General features: G+C 33.2%; 2 protein-coding genes across 2 annotated transcripts; both read left to right on the top strand.

The window, feature by feature from the left end:
* LOC108213325 ((R)-limonene synthase 1, chloroplastic-like) lies at window positions 1-2544 on the top strand. The gene is made up of 7 exons (XM_017385106.2): window positions 1-141; window positions 219-489; window positions 604-976; window positions 1053-1271; window positions 1389-1527; window positions 1619-1867; window positions 1969-2544. Exons 1-7 carry the CDS (start codon window positions 31-33, stop codon window positions 2260-2262), a joined length of 1656 nt encoding a protein of 551 aa, XP_017240595.1. The 5' UTR covers window positions 1-30; the 3' UTR covers window positions 2263-2544.
* Window positions 2545-13182: 10638 nt separating this feature from the next.
* Window positions 13183-15836, top strand: LOC108211175 ((R)-limonene synthase 1, chloroplastic-like). The gene is made up of 7 exons (XM_017382701.2): window positions 13183-13371; window positions 13468-13735; window positions 13840-14212; window positions 14322-14540; window positions 14752-14890; window positions 14983-15231; window positions 15378-15836. Exons 1-7 carry the CDS (start codon window positions 13261-13263, stop codon window positions 15669-15671), a joined length of 1653 nt encoding a protein of 550 aa, XP_017238190.1. The 5' UTR covers window positions 13183-13260; the 3' UTR covers window positions 15672-15836.
* Window positions 15837-17762: the final 1926 nt, after the last annotated feature.

The raw sequence follows: 17762 nt of genomic DNA, 5'->3' as shown, positions 1-17762 counted from the left end.
TACTATATTCTGCATTGACAAAGTTATAAGATGAGTACGCTAATTGCTAAACATCAGCTGCCTGTTATTAGACGGTCTGCTAATTACCAACCTTGCATTTGGACCAACGATTTTGTGCAGTCCTTAACCACTGATTACACGGTAATATATGTTTCTTTCTTGAATCTTTCATCGGTTAGTTTAGTTATTCTGATTAAGTTGTTACTCATGCTAAACAGGGAGAACGTTTCAATGGACGAGTGAATGAGTTGAAAGAAAATGTGATAGAGATGTTGAATGATGTTGCTAAGCCTAATTTAGATCAACTCGAGCTGATTGATAATTTGCAAAGACTTGGATTGGGTTATCATTTTGAACACGAAATAAAGAGTATCTTGATGAAGATATATGAGGATGATCAGAGTTCTGAGACGTTGGAAAGGAATGATTTGCATGCTGCTGCTCTAAAATTTAGACTTCTCAGACAACATGGATATGATATCTCACAAGGTCCGATACCTTTTTTATTTTTTAGTTTTGTTTGGCTACAAAACAACATGTATATGCATGTACTGGTGATGCCTTTTATTCTCTATCGTGATTTGTGTTTTTTGTGATGTGAAGATGTTTTCAAGTACTTTATGGAGAATGGAAGCTTCAAAGGCTGTCTTTGCAATTGTTTCAAAGGAGTCTTGAGTTTGTACGAAGCGTACTACTTCTCCTCTGAAGGAGAGTCTATAATGGAGGATGCATGGAGCTTTACGTCTAAAATCCTTAAAGAAAATTTAGATGATATAATTGATCCAAATCTTGGGATTAATGTCAGACATGCCTTGGAACTTCCATTGAATTGGAGGATGCCAAGATTAGAGGCCAGGTGGTATATAGATTTCTACGGAAGAATCAATAACATGAATCCTGCATTACTAGAGCTTGCTAAGTTGGACTACAACACTGTCCAAGGATTATACCAAGAGGAACTCAAAATTGCATCAAGGTAGTCATGGAAGAGATATGTCACTAAAAATATACCTTTAATCTGTCATTGCTCTTCATGCATTTGAAATGTCCAGGTGGTGGAAGGAACTACGTCTGTCCACGAAAGTGAGCTTCGCTAGAGATAAGCTGGTGGAATCCTTCATATGGATGGTGGGAATTATTCCTGAACCACAATTTGCGTATTGCAGAATTGAAGTAGCTAAAGCAATACAAATGACTTCAGTTATAGATGACATATATGATATATATGGCACTTTGCATGAGCTCGAACTCTTCACTGATGCCATTGAAAGGTTTGTGGTACCTTTACCTGTTTAGAATATGCACGGACAAGTACTTATTTATTTTTCTAAAGAAGTACAATATTCCTGTCATCTTTTTAACTTCCATAGACACATTTTCTGCTCTAGGTGGGATATACATTCTATTCAACTTCTGCCCGACTACATGAGGATTTTTTTCCTGGCGCTTTACAACTTTGTGAATGGGATAGTTTATCACATTTTCAGAGAACAGAATATTGATGTTCTGCCACACCTGAAAAAAGTGGTAATGCATCATATGTGTACTTACTTTCTACTAATTTCATCTCCTAACACTTGTAAAAATGATCCTAACTCTAATTCGTAATCTTGTTTAGTATACTGATCTGGTGAAATGTTACTTGGTGGAGGCGCGGTGGTATCATAGTGGATATACACCAACATTGGAAGAGTACCTGGACAACGGCAAATTGTCAATAGCACAACCTAGTGTTGTAATTCAATCTTACATTTGCTCCGCAAATCCAATAGAAAAGGAAAAATTAGAGTGTCTACTGGCTATGCCTTATATATTGCAGTTAACAGGAACACTTTGTCGCATAGTTGATGATTATGGAACTTCCTCTGTAAGCCATCATTGTCACATATACAAACATAAATGCACACACTGGAATTCTCTGTATACTGATAAACATAACAATAATTCACAACAACTGATATTATGCAGGATGAGATAGCGAGAGGAGACGTTCCGAAATCAATCCAGTGTCATATGTTCCACAATGGAACTAGTGAAGAAGCTGCACGAGCTGAAATGAGGGATTTAATGAGGAAGAAATGGAGAGAGATAAATGCTTGTCGAGCTCGGGACATGCCAGTGTCACGCTCTTCTGTTGAGATTATGCTAAATGCTAGCAGGTCAGCTCATTATATTTACTATGACAGTGATGGATATGCTGGCAAAGATGGTAAAGGCATTGATATGATTCTTTCACTCATCGTTCAGCCTGTTCCTTTGTGAGGCAAAGTGATAGTTTGTTTGGCTCATAAATTAATATTTTACTATCTTTGAAAATAAAAGATAAGCCAAACAATTAATATTTTATTGTCTGTCAAAATAAGCTTAAGATAAGCCGTGAGAAACTAGTTTGAGCCTTGAGGTTACTTCGGTTCGGCAGTAGCCATGCACCTGCATGGTGATGAGCTGATGTTCATATGTAATTTTCTTCTTTATGGTTAAGTGTGTGCTTTGTTTTAATATTTTTTATCATCTGAATAAGAGTGATCTTGTTTTGCTTTTTTATATGACCATTAATATTCCACTTCAAGTTATATATTTAAAGTAGTAATTTCAAATAAAAATATATAACATATATATTCTAGTTTATAAATTTTTGAAATAGTAATAACTTCAGCAAAATGGGCAAAACACATCATGAGACGTGGGTAGAAATTCAAAGTGTTATGTATTAAAAACAGAGAAAGTATATGGTTTAAAAAGCCTTCTAAAATAAGAATTTAAATATTCAATGTGTCAAGCGATCTGAAAACAAAACGGCTATTTGTTTAGCTTGTTTTTTGTTTCACAATCAGATTGTAGTTGACAGTTCGGGGGTTTGTCCCAGCTGGTTTCCGATGTGTTAATAAAATCATTTGTTTGTAAAAAAAAAAAGCCTTCTGAAATAAATCAGATACCTAATGAAAATTCTTAATATTCTTAAAGATTTATAATATTTCATTCAGATTTAGTAAAATATTTTTGATGCTAGCCGACTTGTGAATTTCAAAAATCAATAGATTTTAGAATTTTTAACAATGTACTCTATTCAATGCCATTTCAAGAAAAATATAAAAGACTTCTATATATGATAGTACATTGCTAAATTATGATTTTAACATATTAATAATGTTTACATTATACTAGATATTCGATTTTTCTATAAGGGGAGAGAGTCTCTTGTTATATTAATTAATGAGATCCATATATCAAAAATAAAAATTAATATATGCAATAACTCAATCAATCAATCAATATACTTATATAAAGAGGAGAAGCGATGGGCGTATAGGTGGCGCCTCTCACATCGCTCCGTTCTATTTTTTTAGTTTTCTGGAATTTTTGGATTAAAAATATCAAAAATTAGAATTATCTTTTTTAGTTTCAGATATATTAGAAGTAAGTTTCAGAATCTGATTTTGCTTCAGATTATTTATGGAATATAGTAGCTTGAAAGTTTTAATCTGATTTTGTTTCAGATTATTTAATTATGGGAAAGAGTAGCATACAAGTCTCTCTGCACCTATAAATACCCCTATAGGTCGTAGGGTTTTGGATGATCTAAACACAACCGACTCTCTCTCCATACCACAACTGTACCCTACCTCTCTCTGGTGATAGTTCTCTTGCTCGAATTCTAACTCGGTGGTGCCGTTTTTTGCAACGATAAGTGATAAGTGGAGGCTATGTGGGAGTCGACAAATCCGGAGAAGAATATAGTCTTGACATAATATTGATGGATCATATCAATAAATTAACTATTAGTGATGTATGTTTGTTGGTTATTCTAAGCAAGGTAGTTATAGAACGCTATCTCACGGATTTAAGTTAGATGTTTTTGTGCACAATCAATCCGAAAAAATTGGAAGAAGGTGATAATGTAAGAACAAGAATACTTTTCAAAAACAAAACACAAATAAAATTAAGATTCGTCGTGCTTTAAATTGTTAATTACGTGTAGAAATTTATTTTCAATTTTTCACCATGTCCAATTTTGCGATAGTATTGGTATTACATCAAGATTTTTATAATATAAAATTTATTTTATCCTACAAATATTAATTTTTAATCAATAATATACTTATGATCGACAGCCACAAAATTATTGCATTAATATTGAATCATTAATATAATTTTTATAGGCCGCTGCAACGCGCGGCTTCTCAACTAGTTTGAATATATAGTTGCACACAAATAGTTCATATATCAACGTATTTCTATTATTTACTCGTTAATTCTATAAATAATTGCTATACTATAAAAGACAATACCACCTCATTATTGAGTGAGAAATTGATTAATTATGATACTGTAACTCTTTTCTGGAGGTGCAAAATTCAAAAGTTCACCTTGATCCAACACCTCTACACATTACTTACACATTCTGAATTCTCTGAAAGGGCTTCCATTTACTGACACCTAAAGTCCTGTCTCTTTACTGACACATTTTGCTTTAGAGTGGTATATTCGATTGAGATTTTAATAGATTGTTTTTAGTTTATGAATTTTAATGGATTGTGTCTGATTTTGATTTTGTGCGGATTCTTGATAAAATGTCGCAGAATTGATAGGATTTAAGCACAATACTTCAAAATCCCATTGATTTTGATAGGATTTCAAAAAACTTAAAATACACCGAAGAATGCCACAAAATCCATTATTTTATGAAATGCAAAAAAACCCATCAGCATTTGAATACCATCAGATTTTAATGGATTTTAAACAATCCCAATTGAATACCATCATATTTTAAAGTATAATTTAAAATCGCAATTGAATACTACCAGATTTTATAGTATAATTTGAAATCCCAATTGAATACCTCAAAATTTTAATAGATTTCAAACAATCCTAATTGAATACCCTCGGATTTCATGAATGCAAAAAAATATTTTGAAATCTCAAGCCAATACACCCCTCTTAATTTACATTCGGAAATAAAACAGACAATTTTAATTTGACAAGGCAATATTTGAAACAAACAACTTCGATAATAACATCATTGTAAAGTTTTACATTGAATTTCTAGCAAGTATTTCTAATATATCATGTATGATCGACAAACATTTAAAAGACAAAAACAGACGGAGACAGAGACGGAGACATAATGTAATATCATAATGCTAAAATTATGATATTTGGGTCTTTTTCTCATATTTTTCGATATTAAAAAAATGTAAGGAAAATAAAATATTTTTTGTCAATGGGAGGGCGTTGATTTTTATTGCTTAATAATATATTTTAATAGATTACAAATGATTTAATTTCACGCTGAGTTGGCAAATTTTAACACAAGTCTATTAAAATCTCATACATTTTGAAGAGATTTTTAAGATTTTGATGTATACTAACAAACACATCAATATCTATTATCTTAGAGCATCTCTAACCATGAGAAACCCTTAGTTAAAAGCTTATAAAAATTATACTCCCTCTGTCCCATTGAATTGTATACAGTTTTCTTTTTGAGACGTCTCATCAATTGTATACATACCAAAAATAGTAAGTTTTTATAATATAAAAACTTAAAAACACCCACTACTTTCTTCCACTATACCCATTTTATACATGAAATATTAGTAAGTCCCACCACTTTACTCCCACTACACTCATTTTACACATGAAATATTAATGGGTCCCACCACTTCACCCAATTTTCTCATTTTTCCTCACTAAATTACACTTTTTCTAAACCTCGTGCCGCTCCCCATATGTATACTAATCAATGGGTCGGAGGGAGTAGTCAATTCAAAAAAGTACACTCCACCCACAACCACCCCTTGTCTATAATTATAGTCAACCTGCTATGGATGGCTATATTTGTCGAACCACGTCTGTAAGAAATCTGTAGCAAGATTACACATCATTTATTACTCCCTCCGTCTCTAAACACTTTTCGTGTTTGTATTTTTCACGTTTGCCAACACACACTTTTGATCGTTAATATTTTTCATTTCGTATTAGCATTAAATATAAAAACTTCACCGTATTAAAGTACTCGTGAATACGAATCTAACAAGATCACTCATGACTATATTTAGTTTTATAGATTAGATGTAAATTAGTAATTTGGCTCATGTTATGAACAGTACCGACATCACAAACAGGAAAAACTTCGATAATAATCAGATGCAAACACACAACTTGTATATTAATGTAACACGCAGCTACAATACTTATATTTTTCTTACACAAAGATGTCACACACTAGGCTTCAGCCTTTCTTTTCTCTCAAGAGCTTCAGCTCTTTTTCTTTCTCTCAATTTTCTTCACTCGTTGTGTTCTACATCCAATACAATAGCCAACCCTTATTTATAGGCTAAGATATAAGTTGTCTGGCATCATTGCTTGCATATACTGTACATTTATTCAGCCTTCATATACTTATATAAGACCAAGGCTAAGACCAGTTAGCTAGTTTTTATGCAGGTTTTCTGGACAGCCATGCAGACTTCAAAGTTCAAACTCGCCTACCTTACTTCCTGGACACTATTTAAGAACCCAGCTATTATTCTGGGAAAATGCTACATGCACAGAATTGGATACAGAAATATTCACAAAATAAGTATGTGTCAACTTGTGATTGAAATGGGCCCCCTGCACATGCATTAATAGCACCAATTAAAACTCCCCACCTAGACTGCCATGTCATTTTGTGTAAAATTATGTACCCAATTTTGTGCATGTAGCACTTGCCTACCATAATTTCAGGATCACCTACTAATTATAATTAATGCAAATTTGAATTCTAACAGAAGTTAATGCTGCAAGGGCTGCTTACACTGCTTTTATATATGGAACGTAAATAGAATGTTTTCAGATGTGTTTCCTCATGACTTGTCCTCATGTATATATGTGCCTCCTCAGTTATTGCTTGTTTGCGAGAAAGTTTGTTAAGACCTGGTCATCTTAATTTGTTTTTTTCCCTTTCATTTTTATCAGGACATTTTTTAAAACCTCAAAGCTTAATTTAATGCTTAATTCACTTTGATACCTAACACAACTATAGACATAACTGGCTTCTTGTCATTATTGCTTTCATTTGGCAAGGTAAGAGGTCTTGATATGAAGGCCTTTCATGATTGTTTGGTTTCACTATAAAAATATACATATTCCTGTTCTAAATTACATGTCCAGTTTTCACTTTTTTTGGGTCAAATTGACCCAACTTTAACTGAGTTTTATATATAATTTATATAATTTTTAGAATCCGAAATATACATTCAAATGTAGATGATGTATATTGTTTTTTTAATTTATTTTTTTTCAATTATACACTCTATGAAAATTTTAGTTAAAATTTGGTCAATTGACACAGATGACTATGAGCACTGTCTTAAACCTAGAAACCCTTTCTAGACCCTTAAAAATTTGTTTCCAAGTTTCTCATCTGTAATCACCATCTAAACACTACAACAAAAACACCATTAGACAACACTGATCAGACAACGCACGATGAAAAAAGCGTTGTTTGGAAAAAAGACACAACACTTTCTTTTCGTCCTCGAAAAACTATTGTCCAACACCTACGACCTACAACGGTTAAAAAACTGTTGTCTAGTAAATTTAATCAGACAACGGTTTCTTAACTGTGGTATTGTGTAATGATGCATGTTAGACAACTGTTTGGAGAATCTAGAGTCCAGGCTAAAGATCTCTCTAGTGCTGTGACATCAAATATAGACTTCTGACCTGACTCATCATTCTCCAAATCTTACTTATTGACTAACACAACATACCATGCAATATCTTCTTGCTTATAAATATATTTCCAAGCTTCTAGGCAACCTTCATTTGTTTTTACTTGGTCGTTCCCTGGTAACTGTCTTCCTCTATTTTAAATATCAAATCTTTTTATCTTCTATAATTACTCACTTCAACTTCTTACTTTTGTGTTCAGGTGCAAAGTCCATTCTTCTTCTAAATATTCAAAGCAGCTATAAGTGGGAACAAGCTGCCTCTGCAAAGTAGTTCTTCTCTTTTCCAGTTGAGCTTTTGTTAGTAGAATTTGGTGCTTGCAAACAAATTGGGTGGCAATGTCGCATACCTTCTGCACTTTAAGGCCTAACCTGATCGTGTTTTAGATTATCATTTAACTTATGTCCATTTTGGTAATCACCTTTGGTTTAAGATATTGTTTCCTTAGATCTTCTGTGACAATTTTGTATGTGATTGTATGTTGAAATTGTAGTTGGTAATGAAAACTTTTGTTACTAATTTATGGCTTGTTAATTATATTCTTGAGCATGGTTTAATTAGGTTATGTTAAACCATTGTGTGACATAACTAAATACAAAAGGACAAGAAAAAGAAAACAGTTGTCTCAAGACCTACAAACAACACAATTTTAAAAATAAAATCGTTGTCTAAGACATATACAAATAAGTAAATAGTAGTAATAAACCATTGTCTAAGTCAATATTATTCGAGCATTCACAACAAAAACCGTTGTAGAAGAGCTTTCACACAATAGTTTCATTATATAAATTATTGTTATAAGGAGCCTTACACAATTGAACACCGATCGAAGCCCGTTGTACATGATAGTAGAACACGAGCCTCTATAACGCAAACAATCTTGTCTGATACTCTTATTAACAAGTAAATATATCCAAAAACTGTTGTGGATATCCTCCCTAACAACATCATTTTTGAAAACAACTATTGTTATGAAGAGTTTCTAACAACACCACGTTTAAGAGAAAACGTTGTTGGTTCTGGGTGTTGCACAACAATTTTTTTAACGTAAACCATCGTGTTCAGCACTATCACACAACGGTGCGCACCGTTGTCTGATACGCATATCAGACGGCGTCTCGATAGATCACGGTTTTCCGTGGTCTCAGACAACGGGCAAAAACCGTTGTGTGATGCTGAATCTGTTGTAGTGAAAATTTTTTATTTTTTTTTGCTAAATAATCACCATCTAAAGTTGTTTGCTAAATTTCTATCATTTGAAGTTGCTTGCTCATTTCTAGCATTTAAAGTTGCATAGGTTTTCCGGATCAATTACAGATGGTTTCCTTTTAGATGCTTCATTTGCAATCTTTTCACATTATTTATTTACTAATATCATCAATATGTTTTAACATGATTGTATGTTTGCGTTTACGTCTGCTTAGCTTTCATCATTTATGTTGTCTGGATGCTTCTTCTCATTGATAGACTTATGATGAAGCTCTGGAGTCTGAGCATTCGCCACTAGCTTCTTGTGATTGTTTCCTTTCTGAAGCAATAACCTTCGGCTGTACAATGTAGAGTATCTGATCCTCAAATTTAAATTTGGCAGTGATTTTTTCCATGTCAAAATTTGGGGACACCGCTGCCGTCTTCTGAAAGCGCTGCCATGTATTATCTCCATTCTCCAACCAGGCGCTCTCAAACAAAAGTACAGCAGTAAATAAATTAGTATGAAGTGAATGAACACATATTAACATTCATTTAATATATTGATTATTGAAGAATATAAGTTGAACTCCACTTACTAAATATCATGACAAGAGGGCAATTCGTATGAAATTGAATAGTAAATGCTTTTAAATTTTTTCCTTTTAATTTTTTTTTCATATGAAATTGTTTGACAGCATATATATGAATCTTGAGGGTTCTTGAGTTATTTCATTTCTTTCCTGTTTGCTATATATCTACCCCATCAGGCAGATTCTCTTTTTCATATATGGATTCGCAAAATCTGAAGATGTACAAGTGCAGCAGATAAAAGGGAACTATACACATCTTGAGTACGCATGCCAGAATTAAGAGCGTAAAAAGTTCGAGACGAGTCAAACAATGTGAGACTCGAGTTCAAGCTCGACTAAATAGTTCAGACTCGAGCACGATTGGATAGCCCAAGTGGTGGGTTTATCCTCTCACTACACCAATTCTGGGCAATTACGACGGATTTTTTCCGCCTATTTCGTCGTAATTAGTACCATTTACGACGGAAAGTTTCCATTTAATTATATTCCTTTAATTGGGTAGATATGTTAACTTACGACGGTTAAATTACGACGAACAATTAAAACTTATAATTTCCATTTATTTTTTATTTTTAAAACAGATATAATTATATAATTATATGAACTTACGACGGCGTATTTACGACGGAAAAGAAAACATTTATTTTCATTTATTTTTTGTCTTTATTTAGTGTTAACTTACGACGGTTAAATTACGACGAAAAATTAAAATTTATAATTCTTATTTATTTTCCTTTTTTAAAACAGATTTAATTATATAATTATATGAACTTACGACGGCTTATTTACGACGGAAGAGAAAATCAATTTATTTTCATCTATTTTTTTCCTTTAATTGGGTAGATATGTTAACTTACGACGATTAAATTACGACGAACAGTTAAAACTTATAATTTCAATTTATTTTTCATTTACAAAACAGATATAATTATATAATTATATGAACTTACGACGGCGTATTTACGACGGAAAAGAAAAAACTTTATTTTCATTTATTTTTTGACTTTATTTAGGTAGATATGTTAACTTACGACGGTTAAATTACGACGCTTTTTTCGCGGGAAAAATATTTATTATTTTTTATTAGAGCGCGCCTGAATTCTAGCAAAACACACGACGGAAGGTTGTTACGTCGTAAGTATTGACGAGAAAATACGACGAATGTTTGTATTCCGTCGTAAGTTTTGCGCTCCGTCTTTTCCGTCGTAAGATATCAGTCGTAATTGGCCAGAATTGGTGTAGTGTCTGTTGTCCCCGGAGACCCGGGTTCGACTCTGGCTCATCCGAATAGTATTAGAACAGATACTGATTTGTAAGGCATATAAGCCTCCATTGTCAAAAAAATAGTTCAGACTCGAACTCGTCGAGCTCGATTGAGTCATAATTTTTAAGCTCGGAGTTTTGCTCATCAGAAATTCGAAAGACTTGAATTCAGCTTGAAATCTCAAATCAATTTGTTTAAATATTGAAAAAAAAATCCAATGTCGAAAGTTGGACTCGATTTAATATATATAATCCAATTAAATGTCAAATTTAAATATAAAAATATATTTATAATATATAAATATATGAAATAAATAAAGATACATAAATTAATTAGGCTTGAGAACCTTATATACAAGCTCAAGTAATTTGAAACTCAAACTCAATAGAGTCTTCAAATTGCTCGAGTTCAGCTGTATTACTATCAAATTAATTAAATTCAAATTTTTTACGAGTTAAACTCGATTAGCTCACGAACAATTTCACTCACTTACGTCCCGAGCGTGGCATGTTTCAATTGTGTATTCGGAATCTGCGTTGCTCAGAGATGCATTTTGTTAAGATCTTTGAGGTTCAGTTTCTTATTTAAACCACCTCAGCAGTTTTTTCTAATTCTCAATGTTTAGTCAAATAAGCCCGGTTTTTTTCCATTTGCTGGAGCTCCGCTCAACTTTTGTACGTTCTTGCTCTCTAACACGCTTTAGGAAAAAACCCAATTATTTTATTTGAATTAATGTTGTCTAAAGTATTACTCCCTCTGTCCCATTTAATTGTATACGTTTCTTTTTCACTGCTCGACACGCACTTCAATGCTCTTATAAAATATAGTTCTATAACTTATTTTTAAAATTTTCTTTTTCTGTATAAAAATATAACATTCAAACTTTTATTCAGAAAAGAAAAATCTTAAAAATAAGTTATAGAACTATACTTTACGGGAGCATTAAAGTCCGTGTCGCGTCCCCGTGGGACGGAGGGAGTAATAAACTTCATAAATGGTAAAATTAATAAAATCTGCAAGTACTTGAGTATTTTATACTTAACAATGCTCAGGTCGACCTTATATGACATTTGCACACTCAAACTATAAACAAATAATACTTTGATTTCTTCATTTGATTTGATTTATCTTTTGACCAGGCTAGTTACCTACTTATGATTTGATTGTATGCTCAGTACTTAATCAATCATTAGCCTTTCGCCCCAAAGAATCAATCATTAGCTTAACTATATAAGTACAATATTATCAAGAAGGACCAGATTTAAACTGTCTGGATGTGTCGTAATTTGAAATATTGATCCACTCCATATATGATTAATTTAATAAGAACGTTTGTAGCATCTTCTCAAGAGGTGGGCTAACCTGATACTCCCCCCTCTCCCATTTAACTGTATACGTTGTTTGTGACACATTTTTTAAGGCTTCTTTTTTTTTATAAATTTTTAAGGCTTCTTTTAGTATAATTTCATAATATTTTTTAAATTTTATTCAAAAAAAATTAAAAAAATATTATGAAACTAAACTTTATAGGAGTCTCAAAATACGTGCAAATAGTGAACTTATACTACTCACTCTGACCGAGGGAGTATAAATTAATGTTAAAATTTCATTATTAAAAGACAAAATTAGATAAAATATATTATAAATAAAATTTACAGATATTGTTATAGAAAATTTCAACTAACCAAATATTGTTGTTAGTTATAACTTTAAGAGTCTACCAACCTCGAAATCCAGACCATGTTCACTTGGATATGATGGAATGAGGGGAACTGAAACAAAAAAATTATATAAAAGTTTTATAGAAAAAAGATAAAGTATGAGATAATATTAACTAGATATGAATGAGTTTAAATTTCTTGTGACAAAGATTCAAAAAACATGATGCAGAGTGAAATGAGCAGTCCAATATGGTTTAGAATTCTAGCTAAAATAATAGCAATGGAATGATCGAAGAAATGATAATTATAGACATTTTCTCAAACCCTCTCTCAATTTAATTCCAAAGATACCAAAAATGAAAATTATACATAATCTCTTTAAAAATTCCGGTCGATAACTATGTTTGTCGAATGACTATATGGATAGCAAATGTCACAGCCAACCATTATAATCAATTCACTCAAATTAATCGGGATTTCATTTGGTTTATGACTATATGAGAGCACTCGTTTATTTCAAATGTCTTAAATTTTGATTTAGAACATTAATTTAGAGCATTGTTGGAATTGCTCTTAGTGAGTCATTTAATTTTGTGTCCATGTATTTTGGTGTTCTTATACCATATTTAGGGCTGCTGTTATTTGACATTGTTGCGGCTGGCTTGCTTTACGTCTTGTCTGACTAAAAAAAGTTTGAATAATTTCAGTGGCATGTACAGGAAAGGTGGATAATTTTTAGTATATATTGATGAGCAATGCTTGCATTCTCATCACCAAATTTAAGAAAGGCAGTGCATGCATAATATAGCTTGTACAAGAGATCATTAGCAAAACAAAGATGAGTACTCTTATCGTGAATCATTCTTTGCCTGTCGTAAGGCGATCTGCAAATTACGAGCCCTGTATCTGGGACGCTGATTTTGTGCAGACCTTGGCCACTGATTACACGGTGATTTTTATTTTGATTTTTGATTTTTGATTTTTTTTCACGTTCAGTTATGATACTGTGTTGATATGGAATTGTTCTGCATTTGATGCTAAACAGGGAGAACGTTTCAACGGACGAGTGAATGAGTTGAAAGGAAATGTGATAGGGATGTTGAATGATGTTGCTAAGCCTAATTTAGATCGACTCGAGCTGATTGATTATTTGCAGAGACTTGGATTGGGTTATCATTTTGAGCAAGAAATAAAGAGTGCCTTGACGAAGATGTATGAGGATCCGAGTTATGAGACGTTGGAAAGGAATGATTTGCATGGTGCCGCTCTGAGATTCAGACTTCTCAGACAACATGGATTTAATATCTCACAAAGTGTGATTTCTTTTTATATTTTGTTTGGCTTATATATACTTGCCCAAAAACTACTTATGATGTCTTTCATTATATATCTTCATTTGGTTTTGTGTAATGTGCAGATGTTTTTGAGTACTTTATGGAGAACGGAAGCTTCAAAGGTTGCCTTTGCGAAGATGCCAAAGGAGTCTTGAGTTTGTATGAGGCCTACTACTTTTCCTCTGAAGGAGAGTCTATAATGGAGGATGCATGGAGCTTTACATCTAAAATCCTTAGTGAAAATTCAGGCAACATCATTGATCCAATTCTTGACATGAAAGTGAAACATGCCTTGGAACTTCCACTGAATTGGAGGATGCCAAGATTAGAAGCCAGGTGGTATATAGATCTCTACGCGAGAAGCAATAACATGATACCTGCAGTACTAGAGCTTGCTAAGTTGGACTACAACATTGTGCAAGGATTATACCAGGAGGAACTTAAAATTGCATCAAAGTATTCACAATTTAACATTTCTTAATTAGATTCTTCATTACAAGAAGACAGAAGTACGGCCTCTATTATTGCCATTCTAATTTTTTTTCAATGTAATTAAATTGTGCAGGTGGTGGAAGAAACTACGTTTGTCCACGAAACTGGGCTTTGCTAGAGATAGGCTGGTGGAATCCTACATATGGATGGTGGGAATTGCCCCTGAACCACAATTTGGGTACTGCAGATTAGAAGCAGCTAAGGCAATACAAATAATTTCAGTGATAGATGATATATATGATATTTATGGCACTGTGAATGAACTTGAACTCTTCACTGATGCCATTGAAAGGTTTGTAGTACCTTCTCCATCTGTTTACATGCAAACCAACTTATTTCTTCTTTTTTTCTCCTTTTTTTTTTGTCATAAGACTTTAACGTCAGTAAATTGTACCGAAATACAATATCATAAGTATCAGAAGAGCTTCGTTCATACATGAAAATCTTTCATCTAACACACTACTTTTGTGATATTTTTGACATTATCACATTCAGTACTCTAGGTGGGATATAAATTCTCTACAGCCTCTTCCGGACTACATGAGGACTTGCTTTCTCGCGCTCTACAACTTCGTTAATGAGATAGTTTACCACATTTTCAGGGAACAGAACGTTGATGTCTTGCCGAACCTTAAAAAAGGGGTAATCATGAATTTTATGCGTACTTTCTACTAATTTAGCTTTTTAACACGTGTAACAATGGCGCTTTCCTAACTTAAATTCATCTTGATTAGCTCATTGAATTAATGAAATGTTACTTGGTCGAGGCACGGTGGTATCATGCTGGATATAAACCAACACTGGAAGAGTACTTGGAGAATGGGAAAGTGTCGATAGCAATGCCTATAGTCATGATTCTATCTTACATATGCTCCGCAAATCCAATCAAAAAGGAAGAACTGGAGTTTCTGGAAGATATGCCTGATATGTTAAATTTGTCAGGAAAGCTTTGTCGAATAATTGACGATTATGGAACTTCCTCCGTAAGTATCAATAAAAATATTCACACACGTGTCAAAAATATTATTATGCATTATTTTTCAAAAGTGGACTATTATTATGAAACAGAAGGAGTATACAATTATGACACATATGACAACGAGTCACAACATCTAATTTTGTTGTCTAGGATGAGATAGCGAGAGGAGACGTTCCCAAGTCAATCCAGTGTCATATGTTCCATAACGGGACTAGTGAAGAAGTTGCAAGAGCTGAAATGAGGGATTTAATGAGGAAGAAATGGAGAGAGATCAACGCTTGTCGAGCTCGGGACATGCCAGTGTCATGCCCTTGTACTGAGTTTATGTTAAACTGTGCGAGATCATCCCATTATATTTACTACACCAGTGATGGATTTGCTGTTCATGATGATAGAAGTAAGAATACGTTGTTTTCACTAATCGTCCAGCCTGTTCTTCTGTAAGGCAAAGTTGATGTTTCATCTTTCGCCTCATTTTAGTAGCTCTCCGTATTTCATTGTTCTCCTGTTTCAGTACTGCTCATTTTAGTAGCTACTTCTGTTGTGATGAACCGAGATTCGTGTGTAATTTTCTTATTATTGGCTAAATGTGTGCTCTGCTTGCTGCTATCTTCTTCTGTTATGAACTCCCCTTTATTTTCTAATATATGACGCTTCATTTTACAGATTTACTTCCGATATAAGAAACATGTTGTTCTCGTATTTACAAATTATTTTTTCTATATTTTTTTGTCAAATGTATTTACAAATTATTATTAGTTGATAATGAATAAAGAACATGAGATGCAGATTAATACAGTATATGATACAAACTTGCTAAGGTTGAATATCCTTAATTAACTAAATGTTTGCAAAATGTTGTTGACTTGTAGTCCAACTTTGCAAGCTCTAGTAATGCAGGATTCATGTTATTGCTTCTTCTGTAGAAATCTCTATACCAACTCGCCTCTAATCTTGGCATCCTCCAATTCAATGGAAGTTCCAAGGCGTGCCTCACTTTCATGCTAAGATTCTGATCAGTTATATCTCTTAAAATTTATCTCAGCATTTTAAATGTGAAGCTCCATGCAGCCTCCATAATAGACTCTCCTTCAAAGGAGAAGTAGTAGGCCTCAAGCTTAAGACTCCTTTGGCAACACGGACTAAGATATAGACTGTAGAGTAAAAGACTTCTAATATGTTTTTAGTGCAAGTAAGCCCAACAAAATATAAAAAGATATCAGACCTTGTGAGATATAATATCCATGTTGTCTGAGAAGTCTAATTGTGAAGGTACTGTGAGAACTGAGAAGTAATAACACAGAATATTCTTAACTAAATGCTTGGACATGCCCATAACTTAATACTTTCCTATTTTTTACTTTATTTCCCTTCAATTTTTACTTTTGAGCAGATCTGGTTGGGGACTGGGGAAATCTTCTGTCAATAATCAGCACATCACCAATTATTAGCTTAACTATATATTATACTCTTAAAAAAGAACCATTGTTTAAGTAGTGTGGATGTGTCGTAATTTGAAATCTTGATCAACTCCATATATGGATAATTTAATAGGAATGTTCTACACTATTAACAGTGCTCTTCGAGTTGCTGTTATTTGACATTTTTACGGCTAGCTAGCTTTATGTCTTTGTCTTGGGCACAACTGGTACAGAAAGAATTTAGTTAAATTTCAAATAATTAGTACTAATTTTCATTAAAGAAAGTACTAATTTTTAGTGGCATGTACAGTACAGGGAAATTTCAAATTCTCTGCACAGGGAGAGGCTCTCCTCAGTATATATATTGATCAGCATTGCTTGCATTCTCATCACCAATACTAAGAAAGATAGTCCTGCACCTTTTGTACAGTTTAAATCAAAGTTATTAGCAAAAGGGAATTAGAGTGATTGACACTTTGCACCCCTTATGTTTTGACGCTTTTTCGATTTGGTCTCAAACAATTTTTTTTGGCAGTATACACCCCAAAATTTGAAAAGCGCTTCGCTTTGCACCCTTTTGACCAATCTCCGTTAATTGACCGTTAAAGTTAACAGATTTCAGGTTTTCACTTTGCACCCCACAATTTTAATTTTTTTTCATGAGTGTTTTGAAATATATTTTTTCCAAAATTAGACACTTTTTTGGAACATCTTAATTTCTCTTGGGCTAGTTTTCTGTATACATTTAGTTTAATAATTGATCACATGATTATGTATATTCTTCCATTTGTTTGGGCACTAATATGTTCTATGCTGTTTTTAGTGGAACATGAAGTACTGGAGAGGGAGATTGAAAGGCTGCGGACCTTGTATCAACAGCAGCAACAGCAACCACACCAGCAGCCTCCTCCCAGCCATCAGCGTGCCAGAAGTCGGGATCTTGATTATCAGTTTGCAAGCCTTTCCTTAAAACACAAGGACTCAAGTTCTGGTACTGATTCCGTTTCTGGTCCGTTGAACATCTAATCTCATATACATTGCTGGTGGTCGATTTGCTTGCCGAAGAACTTCTCTATGATGCTTTCATACCAATCACTGAAAGTCCAAAGTCATT

The sequence above is a fragment of the Daucus carota genome, chromosome 3 (genome assembly GCF_001625215.2).
Source record: "Daucus carota subsp. sativus chromosome 3, DH1 v3.0, whole genome shotgun sequence".
Taxonomy (NCBI): domain Eukaryota; kingdom Viridiplantae; phylum Streptophyta; class Magnoliopsida; order Apiales; family Apiaceae; genus Daucus; species Daucus carota.
Note: the sequence above shows the minus strand (reverse complement) of the source record. Positions and strands in the feature narration are given on the sequence as shown.